Here is a 17,820-nt window from a genome sequence, read left to right as displayed (position 1 = left end):
AAAGATGAATAATAAGCCCGACTACCATGACGACCCATACAGCCAGGCAGGGGGGGGGGTACCCCTGATTCAATTGGCCATATCTCTAATTTAAATATGAATTAGACTCTAATATTTTGTATACATATTGTACATGTGTCCATGTACCAGAAAACATAAAAAAAACAAAATCCAAAATTTCACCTATAATACCCATTTTCCCAGGATGGCCCACATATATTATGTAAATTCATACAAGAATCTAAGATGCGTGTGCGGTTATTATACAATCTGAAAAGCTTTGATACATCGATATTGCCAAGTTTAAGCTCCTTTATTCACTTGATTTCGTGGCTGCATTGGGCGTTCATAAAAACACGCTCTTTTATATAGTATATATTATAGTAGTATAGTATAGTATTTATTTTCCGTATAAAAAACAAAAAAAACAAAAATGCAACATGCAAAACGGATGAATAGCCCATTTTCAGTTTAGTCGACATGACTATACTGTTCTTCCATGGGGTCCATATACAATACAAAGTAAAAAGTAAACACATATGAAAGAAGCATAACATATACGGTAAATCAAACAAAATAACAAAAATGACATGATATATGTTGTTACTAATAAGAAAAGATCATAAAATTAAATAGTTTGGCAAGAATTTACATTAAATATTTTTTTTTAAATGAATGAATTGAATGAATTAGGCTGCTATCACGTTATTGAAAAAGGTTTTCACAAGGAGCAAGGAATAGAAAATGAATAATATAAATATACAATGAATATAAATGAATATGTAATCATTGTAAACTGTCATAATAACACAGGATTCTGGTTCACGCATACAATTTTAGGAGGACAACAATAAGAGCGTAAAAATATTGAAAGAAATTCAGGATAAAAGTACCGATTGCATTGAGACAACATCGGAATAAATATATAAAAACATGTATATACACTGATTGGATTCATATGAGAAGTAAGAAATAAAAACCAAAAAGGAGAATGCACTTTGTGGAACTATTTAGTGGAATAAGCTCAAAATCAGTTAGTAATTTAAAGTTTGTTAAAAGAACAATTGGGAAATGGGGAAGAAAAGAAAAGAAAACAAAATGGGGAGACGGGGAAGAAAAAAAAAATACAATATTGACTTCATGACAAGGTAAGCAGGTCACCGAAGTGAGATGATAATTTAGTTTTGAAATTGTTAAAGTTGAATTAAGAAGACGATTCCAAATATTGAGATATTTACATTAATAGCAACCTTACAACCCCCCAAACACTAAGAGGTGATTCGACCCCCCATTTTAGTTTTTCAAAATAGTGAATTTTAACGATTTATCCCTAACCATTTTCCCTGAGTTCGCTCCTGCAATGCCTACCGAGACAGGTGTTCTCTGAGTGTGACGTCACCGGGGGGTATTCGGTCCCGGTGTAGTAAACAAGGCAGTGCTGCTTTGTGTACTATGCACGTACGCCTTCATGTTTACTTTTGTGTCAAAACTTCATTTTATCGCTATTGATTTTATGTGAACGATATTGAAAGGAAGTAATGATTATTCAAAGTCATATAGTCAATAACATGTCCCTACATTGTTAAAACTGTTCTTCTTCGTAGCGATTTTAGACGATTTTAACGCCCTGTTTTCTTTCGGGACTGTGTCCGTGGCGAAACAAGTCATATAATGGAATAAACTGCAGTTGAAGTTGTATCTGCGAGCCGGAGAACTTGCAAAGAGGGAATGATTAAAAGTATATTTATGGCCGTACTATTATTCCAAATATGTAAATTCACTCAGAATGATACCATAGACCCTAAAGGAATAATTTTAATGCGAATAAATATGAAATTTGATCGAGATCTTCTCACCAGTCGATAACGTAGCAGACGTGTTATTATGACATATTTATCCGCGTGTGACGCGGCTCTTGCAAAAAACACAGTTGGTTGCGGAATTGCTTTGTGCCGAACGGCCGCCCGCTCCGGCACAGCTAGCTGTCGAGCTACCGTACCGCATACCTTTCTTGCTGTCTTCAACTCACTTGCGAATTGCGTCTGTATGTGTGACGGTGACCCCTAGCGTAATTAAATATAGAAAACAACTCGGAAGGCCGAGAAGAATAGTACGTTTGATTCAAGATTGTTCTGTGGAATGAGCTATGAGTGGAAATGATCCAGAGGATATAAAAATGGAGTCAAAGACAAAAAGAAAGAAGAAAGAGACGCCAGGGGATCGCTGCATGGTCATGAACTGCGGGTCGACATAGTACACTCAATGCCTGGGTGTTGTGTGTATTGTATAGGCGTGCAGCGCGCGCAGAGCTGAGCTAGCCGCCGGAATTACTTTCCAGCTACTCACTTGATGGAACATCGTGATAAAATAAATGAGAAATAGTGAAAGTATCATTCAATAACTCACTGTTTGCAATCTTACATCATGATTTAAGAGTTCATGATAGTTATTCATACTGTTTTTTATACAGGGAAAGTAAAGATTTGTACATACGAGTCCTATTTGTTTGATTTGAGTTGCTTTGAAAAAAAATTGTAAAATCATCTTTCTCTCTCTGCATAGCATTTCTGTATTACATTCGGGCACCTCTTATACTTAATTCCCTCCGGTGACGTCACACTCCGAGTGATTTTTCTGTACACTCGTCTCTCGGGCTCTGACAGGTGGCTAATTTCATAGACTTTCAAAGCAAAATATCGAGAAGGCAGAGGATTTTTGTGACATGCTATCTGTTTTAACAACTGATATATACTATATATTGTGTGTGGAACCCATATTTATGGAAACTCACCCCCTTCTTAATTCAACTTTAACAGTAGGAGACAATTTTAAGTCCAAAGGTAGGGCATTATATACCTTGGCACCTCTATATTTAAAGGATTTCTTAAGGAATTCTGTCCGTGGTTTAGGTAAAAGTAGTTTTTCGCCATAACGAAAAGAGTAATATTGAGGTGCGACCGTGAATTCATTACGTAAATACTGAGGAGTTAGTTCGTGCATTACCTTGTACATAAAAACAATACAATGCTGATTTCTCCTTTTGTTAAGAAATTGCCAGCCCAGAGAATTATGCAACTCAGCGACAGATATGTGTGACTCTGATTTTACTCTTATTATGATACGAGCTGCTCTGTTCTGTACCTTCTGGAGTTGTTCGATATATTTATTACATGCTGAGCTGTGTATTACGTCACCATAATCAAAATATGGGAGTAAAAGAGACTTATAAATGGAGTTTACAACTGATTCATTCAACGAGCGTCTTAATCGTCCTAGAAAACCAACCATCTTACTTACTTTCTGGACTAGTTTTTCGATATGTTTATTCCAGGTCAAAGTTTCATCACAAATCAGTCCTAAGTACTTAAATTCACGCACTTGGTTTATACGGGAATTGTTTAATGTTACACTCTTAAAAATGTTGGGCAACATACGGTCCACACAACAATTGGTTAAAACTTTATCCAATTCTGGGTAGTTTTACACCAATACTGTGTAGTTTTCACCCAAAGCACACATTATTGGTGTAAAACTACCCAGAATTGGATAAAGTTTTAACCAATTGTTGTGTGGACCGTATGTTGCCCAACATTTTTAAGAGTGTACATTCAAGACATTTCTTAGCAAGCATATGTTTACTTCCGATTAGGATGCATTCTGTTTTATTACAATTGACACTCAGTTTGTTATTATTCATCCACTTATGAACATTCTCCAGGTCGGAGTTAAGAGCTGACTCTACGTTTTGGATAGATGGGTGAGAAAAGTAAAGAACCGTGTCATCGGCGTACAATTGAACCTGACATAATTCCACACAGTCCATTAAATCATTTATGTACATGATGAAAATAGTGGTCCTAGCAGTGAACCTTGCGGGACTCCGCAGGTAATGTTAGATTCTGCAGAAAGCTCAGAGTTGACAAGCGTCCTACAAATTATGTCGGTCAAGTAACTTTCCATCCATAGCAATGGAGTACCCTTTATCCCAATATTAGTAAGCTTCTTTAGAAGAATTCCCCAGTCTACGGTGTCGAAGGCCTTTTTGAGATCGACAAACACCGCACCGGTATACTCTTTCTTATCAATTGCATGGTACCAGTCATCAGTTACCTTGATCAATGTTGTGATCGTTGAATGCTTTGCCCGGAAACCGGATTGTGCCGGCGAGAGAATATTGTGAATATGTAGGTACGAGAGGACCTGCCTCTGAACTATACGTTCTAAAAATTTTGACACACAAGGAATGAGGGAGATGGGTCTAAAATTTGATGGAATTGTTTTATCTCCACTTTTATGAATTGGGATGAATTTTGCAATCTTCCATTGTTTGGGAAATTTGCCCGATTTCAACGAGAAGTTTATCAAATAGGTGATGCTGGGTGTTATTTCGTAAGCACATAATTTCAAAACGAATACAGAAATGCCATCCAGTCCCACTGATTTCGTGTTTCTTAAATTTCGTATGATTTCGAGTACATCAGTTTCTTTTACAGGGGAAAAGCCAAATGAGCTCTTTACAGTACTTGTGTTATCCTGCAGGTCTCGGGGAATGTTTGGTAATTTATTTTAAACGCGTCCGTGTGGATTATAGTAAGAAGCTGGATTGTAATGAATGGAAAATTCATTTAATTGATTCTACTTTCATTGACCATGGGCTGGCAACCAAACGAATCCACAAAAGAAGAGTGGAAAATATATTGATGTACGAAAATGCTGAACAGTGGGCGGATATGGAAGGGGCTTGGAGAACTCACTCCCAATTTATTTCGGAAAATTAAATTCAGAATATATCAAGAAACATATAGAGAAAAATAATTATCAAAAGAATAAAGTACTGTAAACTGGAATTCAAATTAATCGACAGGATGTAAAATATGATGTAGAAAAATAACTGACATAGGCCAATCAATGAACGTCTGAACTACATGAATCACATTCATGTTCAGATATCAATCGGGCAGCTCAGCTTAAGAGATTGTTAAGGCACCGACTGCATCGTCAGAAAAGACCCTCTGGAAATTTATAGCACAAATGAAATAGATGTGCAAGCGTAAATTTCAGTGACAATAATTGAGAAATCACAAAATATAGCACCAAAATGCAACACTGCACCTTTTTTTAAGAAAAAAATGAAAGAATCCCCTATCCAACTTATAGACCTCACCTACCAATCCAATTTGCTGGATATGCTATATTCACGCTGCTTTCACAACCATCACTGATATCAAATTGACATTTTGACGTGTTTGAAAAGCAGTAAAAGCTTTGTATTCCCCCTATCTATAGACATGACTCGCTGTACGTGTCTTGTCTGAGACAAACAGGTCGGAGGTGGAATACTTCAAAATTAAGACTCACTTAAATATTGATTATATCAAATATCAGAACAGTTATTTTTTTCATTCAAATGCGTTTAGAGTGCTATCATTTCAAATATGGATGCTGGTATTGGGTCGAAGTAACTGATCGCATCATTCTCCTAATCGATACGTTTCTTCAGAAAGCCATTTCAAGTATAATAAATAAGCACGTTCTTGTGGATATTCTTATTTCTTTCATTCGGGACCTGTTGTTAATCAACCACATCATTAACCCAATTGTAAATGGTCTCGTCAAGAGATTCAGACGGGATCTTTTTAAATTGTTCGGAGTTTAATACAGTTCAAACACTATGAAGTCATTTTTTTTATTACGTATGAGTTTGACCAATTAAGGGAGTGTACAATTTGGAATGTCACTGAATGTGCACCTACCTCAATGTAGTAATATGGAACTAGCTAGTTATTTCTTCTAGTAAGCATTGTAATATAAAACCACTAAAGATTTTCCACATATATATATATATATATATATATATTCTAAACTATGATATTATTTCAAAGTAAGGCATATCGTTTATAATGGTAATCAATACTAGACATGCCAAATCAATTTACGACTAAAAGAGGCACTGTCTTTCATTTACGAAGTTGGAATATCTTTAGAGAGCGGCGATATAGATTTTTTTAAATTAAAACAATAGCAAATTTAAATTCATTTCTTTTTCGCAATCTTTCTGGGGAGCTTATTTGGTTAAGTCTTTTAATTTTTTTTGCAGCTATGCGCGCAAATATGTAAAGTGTGTTATATATAATTATTTCATTTGAAGAAATCAATGGATTTTCGGATTGGTTGTACATACATTAGGAATCAGAAAATAAAATAAAACTAGTTTACATGAGAATATTACTCAAACATTTGTCTATTATTTGTAGGGGCCATGGACCCCCAAACATTTTCACGACCAAGAAAAAAAGGAGAAAGGGAAAAAGGAAAGAGAGAAGGGTGAAATGTGATATAATTTTTTGAATAATTATTTTGTCAAAATCAATCACACAATTGAACTTTGTAATGAAAAATGACGAAATTTTTGCTCGCTAAAAACTTTTTATTTTTTTTATTTATTTTTTTATAATAATTTTTGTTTACAAATTTTGCCCGATACGTCATATCTGGCCCCTTCAACATTTTTGACTCATTAAGCCACTGAAAAAGGACCTTGACACATACAGCTTTTAGTTAAGCAGGCTGTGATATTGATAACTTGATTTTATTCATATTGTGCTGTTATAAACTAAAAACTGTTTCACAGTGTTTTACGTGAATGAGAAACAGTTATACAGAGAGAAAAAATAACAGAGTAATGGATCTTAGCAGTATCCAGTGGAATAATGAGCCAAAAATCTTAAGGGGGCTAGGTATGGCGTATCGCGTAAAAATAAAAAAATTAAGTTGCGAGCGAGCAAGGTGAACGAACAAAAATTTAGACATTTTTATTACAAATTTTCAAATTTGTGATAGATTTTTACATGATAATGAGAAAATAATACCATATTTTACCCTTCTCTCTTTCCTTTTCTTCATTTTGTCTCTTTTTCTTGGTCGTGATTTTTTTTTTGGGGGAGCCCCAAGCCCCTCCTCCCCCCTATATGTAGGCTACGCCACTGGCAGTATCTTTCTTGATTTATCTTCATCATATTAAAGCGTACTTCATCGAAAAAATAGAGTCTGACAGATTACCAGAATTTATGCAACGAGTTAAGGAAACGTCTCCGACTATGTTTATAATTCGTTAAGAATAATCTTCTCTTGTCTCAGGCGATCAAATTTAACGTTGTCTGCTCGCGCATGTATACCGAGTATTGTCAATAAGGAAAGCAAATTAGAAAAAAATGAATATATTTCACATATGAAAATATAATTCTTCAATGAAATATACGCGGGGGCACAAAACCGATTTTGATTTACAACCAATGTCATAGAAACTGCTTAGGATGTTTAGTATAGATTCACGATATAATTATTAAATATTTGTTTCGTATTTATGAATGATTTATTACACTGGCTCTGAGAGGCTTTCAAAGTCTTATGAAGAGCAGCTTCTGCATTATCATTATGATAAAGCCATTTGCGTCACTGATGGACGAGGAGACAAACTACTAAAACCTATTTCTCTTTCATCATGTATACCGTCGCGATACTTTTCAATATATATTGCAAATAGATTTTCAACATCATGAAGTACATTAAAAAAACGGCGAATTGGTCTTTTAAAATTTACTTCATGATGTTATTACAAAATATAGGCAATTTTAATTCACTTGATGGGAAACGAGAAAATGTGAGCCTCTGATTTTGGGCAAGGGCGAGGTTTGCCCCGGGAACCTCGACACGACGTCTTTAGACAGTGTCGAGGTCCTGAACGCTCCCACTCGTTCTCACCGGAGTGCACTGATGCACTAGATTAATCGCTAAATTACAAAAACATGGATGATAAAACGAAACCAAAAATACGACAGTTAGGACTGACCTTACCTAAACAAACTGAGTTCAAGATACGTTCTCCTTAAAATTACGAAAATTCGATGGAATCGTACAATAGAGGATCAATTTTCGGATTTCGTACGAATCGCCATGTTGAATTAAATGAAAAACATGTATGCGCATGCGCAACATGAATATTTATAAGATGTCGTCACTGTTAAGGTTAATGAATATGCATTACAAGAAGAGATAAGAAAACTTCGGTCGAATCACGAACTTGCTTTTCAAATAAATCGCGATTTAGGTATTTCAGTAATGGATATCAATCTTGCTTGCATTTAACAGAGAAAAAAAAACATTATTTAAAGAAGAATTCATTTCATTAAAATTATATTTATCTCAATCTGTATATTATGAACAAACATGACTGCGTTTACAAAATACATTTTTTTTAAATTAGAGATGTAATAAGTTAGAATCAAGGTCAATATTGAGTCGACATTGACGTCAGAAACGTAGTTCGCGTTGCAAATATGGAGGAACTTGAAGAAGAATTTGCAATAAAATTAAAGGTGCCTCAAAAACAGGCCCTGGAAGAGGCCCAGAGAGGAAACGACAGTCTCGTGATTCTCCCAACGGGTTACGGAAAGAGCACGTGCTTTGCCCTCCATCACAACCTAATGGAGAAAGTAATAAATCACAAAGAACCAGTTTAAACTGGACCAGTCTGACCAGTAGAATTTCAACTGGAAACTCGATCTGGAAATTGCAACATTGGTTACTTGTCTTACTGGTTCAGTGCTGCGCGTATATTTGTCCATATGAAATTAGACTGGATCAACTAAGCTAGACCAGTCAATTTAAAAAGTTACAAGTTGAAATTCCACTTGTCAAACTGATCTTGAATTACTAACTCGAAATTAAAGTGGTCTTAATATAATATTAGTCTACTGGAGTTTGTTACTGGTCACAATATTATTACTTGTGTCCTAATCTAGTAGTACTCAACTGGATTCCATACTGATCTTTCTTGGTCAAAATGCAACACGTCTTTTTTTATTATTTTTTAAAGAGATTGGGTGGTCCTTTTCAGGACCAACACTTGCCCAAGTAAAGAAAAATACGTCATGGCGTACGGTACCGTGAAGCTAATTCTAAATGAGATGGAATAGATGGTTCATAAATTAATCTTTCTGCTCTAATTTGAAATATAGGGCCTATTCTAAGTCTCTACACATACTTCTTCAGAATCTTTTGCATTGTCACTCTAAAGTATGATTTATTGCTTTTAAAAAATGCAAATAACTAAACCACGTAAACAGCACCATCCAATTTGACAATGAAGCGCTCGCACTTTCGACAAACATAATTGTCGCAAATTACAGTTTTGGGGCAAAATCGATGGGCTGTCCTAGGAGAAGTAAAAGTGGCAAGTCTTACCCGACCATATCCCTTTGATCCTTTCACAAAAGATGACAGGCACATAGCACATTTTGAAGAATTCATCTTGAATCCTTGAATCCGAAAGTGGACTCTTGAACAGGACGACAATACTTCAATGCAACACACGTGGCGCGCGCGAGGCGCGGCGGTATACCGTATAATACGATACGGGACGTCGCTACCGGTGCAGTGATGCGCGGTGATTTTTTTTCCAAGCCGATTCGATCAGCTTTTGTTTTAAAAAATGGTGGAAATGAGATCCATTGCTAAGTCGATGGCTGCATGTTTTTGCTATTATTTTTCATGCTCTAAATATATAAATGTCGCAAAACAAGAACTAAAAATGTATAAGAGGAAGATGCAGTAGCGTACCTAGGATTTTCCACGGGGGGGGGGGGGGGCAAAATCGTCCGCCCAAAAATTTGACACGCCTAGAAAAGGTCTTGACTTAAACCACAAATAGGCCTAAAGGATTTCGTACCAGAAAAAAAAAACAGGAAAAAAAATGATCCTCAACAGGATGTAAAGGACATTTCGCACCAGAAAAAAATTGACAAGCAAAAAAAAAGAAGAAAAAAGAAGGTATTCAACTTCAAAGGAGGGGGCCACTATGGTGGCTTGTCAGGGATCAGTTGTGACTCATCGGGGGGGGGGGCATAGCTAGGGACACGTCCCTTGCATGGGTTGTGAGTGTGACTCAAATTTGACACGCCTAGAAAAGGTCTTGACTTAAACCACAAATAGGCCTATAGGATTTCGTACCAGAAAAAAAAAAAGGAAAAAAAAATGATCCTCAACAGGATGTAAAAGACATTTCGCACCAGAAAAAAATTGACAAGCAAAAAAAAAGAAGAAAAAAGAAGGTATTCAACTTCAAAGGAGGGGGCCACTATGGTGGCTTGTCAGGGATCAGTTGTGACTCATCGGGGGGGGGGGGCATAGCTAGGGACACGTCCCTTGCATGGGTTGTGAGTGTGACTCGTAAGGGGGGGGCAGTATAGGTACGCTAGTGGGAAGATGTTGCCTGAGAAAGACGTATCCAGCCGGTTGTGGTAAAAAAAAAAATGTATATATATATATAGGGGAAGGCGGGGTAAGTTGAGCCACCACCCCCGGGCTAATAATAGAGTTTTATTTTATTTTTTTTGTGACGTCATATATGCGAGCATTTCTCTTTCTTTTTAAAGCAGGTATTTCTGCATTTATTCAAAATTGCAAATTTATAACAATTATTTAAAATCAAACATACATAATGATCAAATTACAACGGTGACAATGTAGTTGGCGGTGGAAGCCAACAATTTTAGGGGGCACCACATTTTTTTGAAAAGCAAAAAAAAATGACAAGCAAAAAAAATTGAAGCCAAAAAAAAAAGGTTATCAACAAAAAATTTAGGGGGGTTCGTAACCCCACCTAAAATTTAGGGGGGATACTCCCCCCGCCCCCACTTCCGCCGCCTATGGTTATAAGAAGATATAGACATAATTTATGTAAACAATAACAAATGAATTCAAATGCAGAGACCAGCTACCGTAAGCTGAATGCTTGAAAAAATAGCAGCCATATATATGGCTAAAATCAATTCAATAATGGTTTGTTAAAAACATGCCTCGCAGCCAAAGGCTGAATAATTATTTTGTACAACAATTTACAACAATAGAATAATACTAAAATACAAACATGAAATGATATCAAATTACTAGTACTTCTTAATATAATACAAGGAAATAAATTATTTGCAAAGAATAGGCTTCATCATTTCAAGCGTCAATACAAACCACATAAAATAGGCTATCAAATTATCTTTTTACTCACAAGGTGTATCAATTGTTTTCAATTATGCATATTAAAAAAAATGTGCGACACCACGTGCATAATCTCTCTCGAAAAAAAAAAGATGATAAAGAAACTAATTTAAATATAGAGACAATGTTTTTGTTTTCTGCTAGCACGAAGATAAAAATCAATTTATCTCGTTGCCTCGTCAAAAGGCTATATCGATCCTCCATTGCTTCCTGTACAAACGACTTTTAATGCACACCGGCAAAATTTTCCGACGTTTTTGCTTCGTTTTGGGGAATTATTTCGAAGTTTTGAGGGCCGCCCATATTGCGGCTTAAGTTGTAAGTATGTATTGATTCCTTAATTGTGCAATTTTATGTATTTTTGATTGATTCCCGATGCTCATCTGGTTTGATCTGGTTAGCCGGGGTGAATCACAACGCAGCCCGAACACAGTACGTGTTCGGGCTGCCGCAGTAAGGGCGAGGTAAACTCTTTTAAGGCGATGTTCGATACTTTCCTTATAATGCAAAATGAACTTCTTAAAAAGGAAGACATGGAAGAGGGAACTATTCATATCATCAAGGTTTTGATGATATGTTTGACGTCCATAATCTAGCTGACTGGTAACCCTGCGGTGCCATCAACTAGCCTTCTTTAGTTATTTTTATATTTGTCTTTTCAAAGCAATATCCCTCTAGAAATTCTCTGATTTGATGGCAAAGATTGAACATAACTCATAATATAAACCGCATACTACTTCTCGACCCCTAAAATGCGTTTCATGTATAGCTTCGAAATGGTTGTATGAGTTTTTGAATAGTCGCATGTAACATCTGAAGAGAAAGTAAACGAAAGTAAAATAGAAATTAGTATTAAAGGCCTTTCTTCTTTGAGAAGGTCCAAGCAGTATGTTAATGGTTCCAAGTTAAAGTGACATCAGAGAAGTTGTGTGATTATTTTTCCGGGGATCGTTCATGATTGGCGTTTATCCGACGCATCCTACAGTTAGCATAGCACCAGTCAACACCTATATTTATATGCTTCAAAGCCAATTAAATTTTAGCAAAAGTGTAAGATCTGATAACTCAAACGGCAATGTAGATGAAAAGCTCACCAGGATTCACAGTAAGTCGAACCTCACACGAGAACTTTAACCAGGAACATCATGTTAGGATTTATTGATATAGAGACTGATTCCCGTAATCGGATCATGGCGGAAGGTATAAGTGTGAACGGTACTTGAGAATCATGGCTATGTCAAATCGTTTCTATTGGCGTTAGCTGCGATGGCCTGCTGCATCTTTGAAGTTGCGTTTCGATTAGACGAAACCATCCGCCTCCGACACGATTCCTTGTTCCTTCTTGGTGTGATCGGTCCATATGGACCATGATGCGTTTCCTTCTGTCTCGAACCAAGGCTGGCGTGGTAGCGGGCGAGGATGGCAAGCTTATTGAGGACGATCTCAACAGCTAGGCAGACTTGATCGAGGTGGTGTCTCGGTACGCCTCGGTGGACGGGAAGGTAGATGATGTGGTCCATGATGAAGGATGCCGTGGTAGGTTGGCATCGGGTCTCATCGATGCCTACTAGATTCGTTGGTGGAGCATCTGGAGTTGTACTTGGGGAGACAATTAGCTCGATCTGGGCAAGGCCTCTTGCAGCTGCGATACCAAGTCGATTGAGACGCTGACAGACTTCATCTGGATTATCCTAAGAAATCATCGGTCAAAAGGGAGAAAAGAACCAATGTTAATGGTTGATATCAATGAGGAGTGAATATGAACACTCTTCTATACATAAATGTACAAATGTGTTCGGTTAATTAAATATCGATATAGCAAATGCCGAATTCGCTTCACGGTGTATGCTGATATCTGTTCAAATTATGTTTTAACATTTTTCTCAAAATTAATTTCCATGTGATATATTCCAAATTCGCTTGCAGTATTTAATGAACTACTATTCATAATCAATAAAGAAGTATAAGTGAAAGAAACGAAGAATTCTAAATCGCTTTTCTTATTCCGTACAGTTCAAAATTGCAATCCCCTGTCTTTCACAAACGAGATAAAGGGGGAAGAAAAATTTAGAAAGATACATAATCATGCTTCTAGACTTTGAAAAAAAATAGTAAAGAAAGATTTTAATATCTTTCTATTAGTGTAATCCAAAAATGAAAAATCATAAGAGTACTCACAACAAGGATTGGGAAAAGCCAGTATCCTCTAATGAGGGCGTCGTTGCCTATCTGACCTGCTACCTGCGGAAGCCTATCTGAAACATAGTCCCCGACATCTTGAGATCTCTCCACGCCATTCGAGTCGAAATGCTTTAATCTGTTCGTGGAAACAACAAGAAAGGGACATCGATATCACAGGCATAAATTATCTCTATCATCAATTAATTTAGTATTGATGAACAAGTTTACAGGGATTGAATTTTTGAGTAACTTTTTAGGAATGAAGATGTTCTTTTTCCCTCTTTCTAAAATGAAAAGTTATAGTTTGATCGCGGGCAGTGGCTATTCGCTGCCATCAAAAATAAGGTAAAATTGGTTAGATCGTAATTAAAAAACAAATGAATAATAAATACATAGATTATTTTGACTGAATTGTGTATGTATTATAAACATTCATTTTTAAAAATGATTTACATCTAAATAAACATTAAAGTGATGTGGATCTAGACATATTATTTTTCACCTTTGAAAAAGCATAAATGTCATCGAAGTTGGAGGACTCTGACGCATATTACGCACCAGACCAGCCGTAGGGGGCGATGTTAAGGAATCATTGACGATCTTTTTGAGATCAACAAGAACAAGTCTGGCCAAAGAAGAAAACATAGATAAAAGGCGAGGATACTGGAGAGCTTTTGCGGTTAAGGTGCATTTAAAAGCCTTTCGGATATACTCTACTTCAGATCCTTGGCTATATGTTTCCTGTAGTTTGTCCATTTTCTCAAGGAGATATTTATCCTTGATCCTTGTGATGCCGCCACCGAACGCAGTGCACGGGTAGATCACCCCAAAGTTGAAGAATACGAGATCAGATTCTGGATTCGTGGAATAGGCTGGCGCCATGCAGGCCTGGGAACAGTCTTCAAGAACATGAACCCCATGCTCATGGGCGAGTTCGGTGACGGCCGACAGGTCACACACCCGCCCAAATAGGTGCGTCACTAGTATAGCCACCGTGCTTTCATTGATGAGAAGCCTCAGGGCTTCAAGGTCTGGTGAGAGCTGACCCCTTGTAACATCCAAAGGAATCACCTGAAGTCCATGATGCAGCAGTACCTGCACGGTGTCGGACGTGTTGATTGCGGTCACAATGACCTCTGATCCCGGTGGGTACTTCTGGACCCGGAAGAATAGGTCAAGACTGGTGTTGACGGATGCACTGATCAGGGTCGGGTGCTGATCTTGGGGGCGCTGTGCTGCTTTAGTCTGACACAAAGCGTGTATCTCATTAAGAAGCTTCCTATTTTCGGTGTCCATGTTGTGACGTCTCAACCGTACACGGCAGTACCACGTGATCAATGACATCGCGTGGCGAATTGTGGTATCTAAATAAATGAGAGGGAAGTAGAAACAAGCATGACGTTACAGGCCTCGGTAGTAATCGCAGAGTACCGCGGAACATAATATATTTTTATCGATGGCGCTTTTAAGACTTGATTGCCAGAGCCATTATTAAAGAGAGTTCTGCCAACCGAATTTCAATTGCACATAATACTTTCTTTAATACGAAAACCCCAATTCAAAAGAAAGTACGCAATGTTGGTATAACCCATCCAAACCGGGTTTGGTGAACTCTGTTAACGGCTCTGTTGATTGCCATGTTACAGAAGTTAAAAGATCAAGGATGAATAGCAACAATCATACAGGTGAAACAGATTTCAGATTTAAGACATGAAGTTGTTTTCAACACTGTTCAATTACATCAAATTTGGCGGTTTGGGGTCATTTCCGTTGGTATGACTGTAGCTTCATTAAAGTCACCTTTAAGTGAAGGTTCATCGAAAATGGATTAGTATTCACTACTTTTAAATATACCGGTTGATAAATACAAGATTTATCTAGTCTCACACTGTGCATGTGGCGTACGAAAATGTGATTTACAAATAACCAATAAATAACGGACTACAAATAATGCAACACATTCCTATATCATTTTGGAGGTAAATCATGATCATGAGTGACTTACCGATAAACAAGCAATCATAGGGCACCCGGTTGACATCGCGTTCGCTACCATCTCGACGATGACAACAGACACAATACACGAAGAAAACGACAACCAACACCGCGAATCCTGAAGCCGACACTGAATACTTCACGACATCATCTAGTAGTAGCGCTACCATGTCGGGCAGACGTTGTAAGTTCGTTGAAGTATCCGAATCCATGACGATCTATTTAAATGCGATTAGTAGAAATATTTCTATTTCATTTTTTTGTTTTCGTTTACAGATCTTGTGTATATTTACTACAACCTTCTCATTTTCAGCTGGTCCTTGGTTTGAATACACTACAGACGTAGACACCACTATAATTATACCATACCCGTAATTGATACGGCTGGAAAACAGTCGAGGTAATTTAAACGCAGCTGCGTAGCACTTAAACGTTTTAAGGGTAGGGAGGGGGGAAGGGAATCAGCGTCCCTTATATATTCATATTCTTAAATAGATTTTCGCGTTAACTTTCCATTGAAAATTTTCGTTTGAATCGAGGGTACGACAATACACCAGACGGTGTCCTGTACTGTTTCCAGAAGAGGAAGAAGATTGGGAGGGTTTGAAAACAATTAGGTTCACAAATGCAACATACGAGGATAAAACTCGATATGAAGTGGGGTGACGCTACGGTAGGGGGAGGATTAGGAGCCGACCGCACCCAATGATTTTAAGTAGTAAAAAGTGAAGAATAAAAGGGGAAAAAAAAAAAAAAGAGCACGTAGAGTATTGTAAGGAGAAGAGTCTGCTTTGTGTAACCCCATGTTACCCATGTATTTCAATTAAGAGGGGGAAATTTACGTCGCATGTGCTGTTAAAGTCGCTTATCCCCCCCCCCCTCTCTCTCTCTCTATCATAATACTTTGGTATTGCTCCCGAGTGATGAATGCGCCTGATATCATTCGTTGACCATTTTCCATCACTTTCTAAAATGTTCAAAATGCAATATTACAAGATTCATTTAATATCATAATATAGGGCCTATTACTGAAGGTCGAAAAAATACCTTTGGTTTTGTACCATCTCCCCCCCCCCCCCCACCACCACCATATAAAAATACGACTGAGACACATAAAAATAACCATGCATGCATTGCTCACCATTCCCAACCATTAAACGTTGATTCAGATGTATCATGTTCTCGTTTGTTTTGAGAATTATGCTGGTATATACTCCACGTATATCTTACCATAATTGCATCAGAGCCGGGTAACATAAAGCTTAAAGACTGATCGTGGGGTTGACCTTTACGACTGATCATGTACAGTGTTCAATGTAATTAATCGCAGAGATCAGTCTCACGATCAATCGCTATGCTTTGTGTTACCGGCCCCAAGTATGAGGTGTGCAGACAATTAAGTACAGCTGTACCGTCAGATGTTTGACAACAAACCGCAAAATAGATTTGAAAATTAATAAAGAAAAATATTGTTCATTCCTAGTGAAAGTCACTTGTTATACTTAGTTCCCACTGTCGCGATTGCCCCACGATTCAAACAGCGTACTAAATTATGATCGTATTGATCTTGGGTCCGTTGCAGAAAGAGTTGCGTTTAAACGCAAGTCAAAATATCAATCGCAAGTCCCAAATGCGCGCTGTTGATTGGTTGAAAATCAAGTTGCGCATGATTTTTTAAGTTGCGTTTGATTGCAACTCTTTCTGCAACGGACCCCTTATCACATTGTATCAGATCGTATCAGGGGCCTGTTGCAGAAAGAGTTGCGTTTAAACGCAAGTCAAAATATCAAGCGCAAGTCCCGAATAAGGGTTCTTCATTGGCTGAAAATCAAGTTGCGCAAGATTTTTTTAGTTGCGTTTGATCGCAACTCTTTCTGCAACGGGCCCCAGATCAGTCGTGGCAATTGTATTGATCAGATAATTTTTTTTAATGGTTCACAAATGTTCGCGATCAGCTACGAAAGGCCAATCGTGGCTTTCGTAAAGGATCGCACGACATTGAGAACGAGGTATTGGTAGGAAAATGAGGACAAATAATTAAAGAGGACCTTCACCGCTAAATTATTTAAGAAATTACGATTCAAATGATTTTTGAACAATATAAATTATCAAAAAATATGTATTCTACACACCCCTCCCTCTGTACATTTCTCTCTTACATTTTTCTCACCCCCTCCCCCTCTACATGTCTCTCTCTCTCTCTCTTCAAAGATATTATTTTTGAAAATAAATGGGCATCTTTTGCCTCATTGCGAGCAGTCTAAATTTCTTGGTATGTGGGCAGACTCTATAATAACCTGGTCTGTCCATATTAATGCGATTATTGGTAAATGTAAGAAAAGGTTAAATTTATGACGTTGTGTTTCGGGCACTTCAAGGGGGATAAGTATCAAATTTTGATGATGATATATAATAGATTTATTTTATCTATTTTAGACTATAGAAGTGAAATGTATGAGTCCGCTTGTATAAAAGAAAGAAAAAAAATTGACCCTCTCCAATATAGAGCTTTGAAAATCATTACAGGCACAATATACAATGCATCATTAGACATGTTAGAGTCTCTACAAGTTTTGATCGGTGAATTACCCA

At 37.3% G+C, this 17,820-nt stretch overlaps 1 protein-coding gene across 1 annotated transcript; it reads right to left on the bottom strand.

The window, feature by feature from the left end:
• Positions 1-10,938: 10,938 nt before the first annotated feature.
• Positions 10,939-15,584, bottom strand: LOC129282089 (uncharacterized). The gene is made up of 4 exons (XM_054918024.2): positions 15,239-15,584; positions 13,736-14,597; positions 13,231-13,369; positions 10,939-12,743 (listed from the first exon to the last, which is right to left on the bottom strand). Exons 1-4 carry the CDS (start codon positions 15,438-15,440, stop codon positions 12,285-12,287), a joined length of 1,662 nt encoding a protein of 553 aa, XP_054773999.2. The 5' UTR covers positions 15,441-15,584; the 3' UTR covers positions 10,939-12,284.
• Positions 15,585-17,820: the final 2,236 nt, after the last annotated feature.

The sequence above is a fragment of the Lytechinus pictus genome, chromosome 18 (genome assembly GCF_037042905.1).
Source record: "Lytechinus pictus isolate F3 Inbred chromosome 18, Lp3.0, whole genome shotgun sequence".
In the NCBI taxonomy this organism is placed as follows: Eukaryota; Metazoa; Echinodermata; class Echinoidea; order Temnopleuroida; family Toxopneustidae; genus Lytechinus; species Lytechinus pictus.
This window is presented reverse-complemented; position numbering and strand designations above follow the sequence as displayed.

Bases quoted from the DNA above. Each gene is read 5' to 3' on its own strand.
- LOC129282089 (XM_054918024.2), bottom strand. From the start codon at position 15,440: ATGGATTCGGATACTTCAACGAACTTACAACGTCTGCCCGACATGGTA. The intron at 13,370-13,735 runs GTGAAAAATAAT...TTCCACGAACAG, and splicing joins ACATTTATGCTTTTTCAAAG to ATTAAAGCATTTCGACTCGA. The intron at 12,744-13,230 runs GTGAGTACTCTT...ATGATTTCTTAG, and splicing joins GGCTTTTCCCAATCCTTGTT to GATAATCCAGATGAAGTCTG.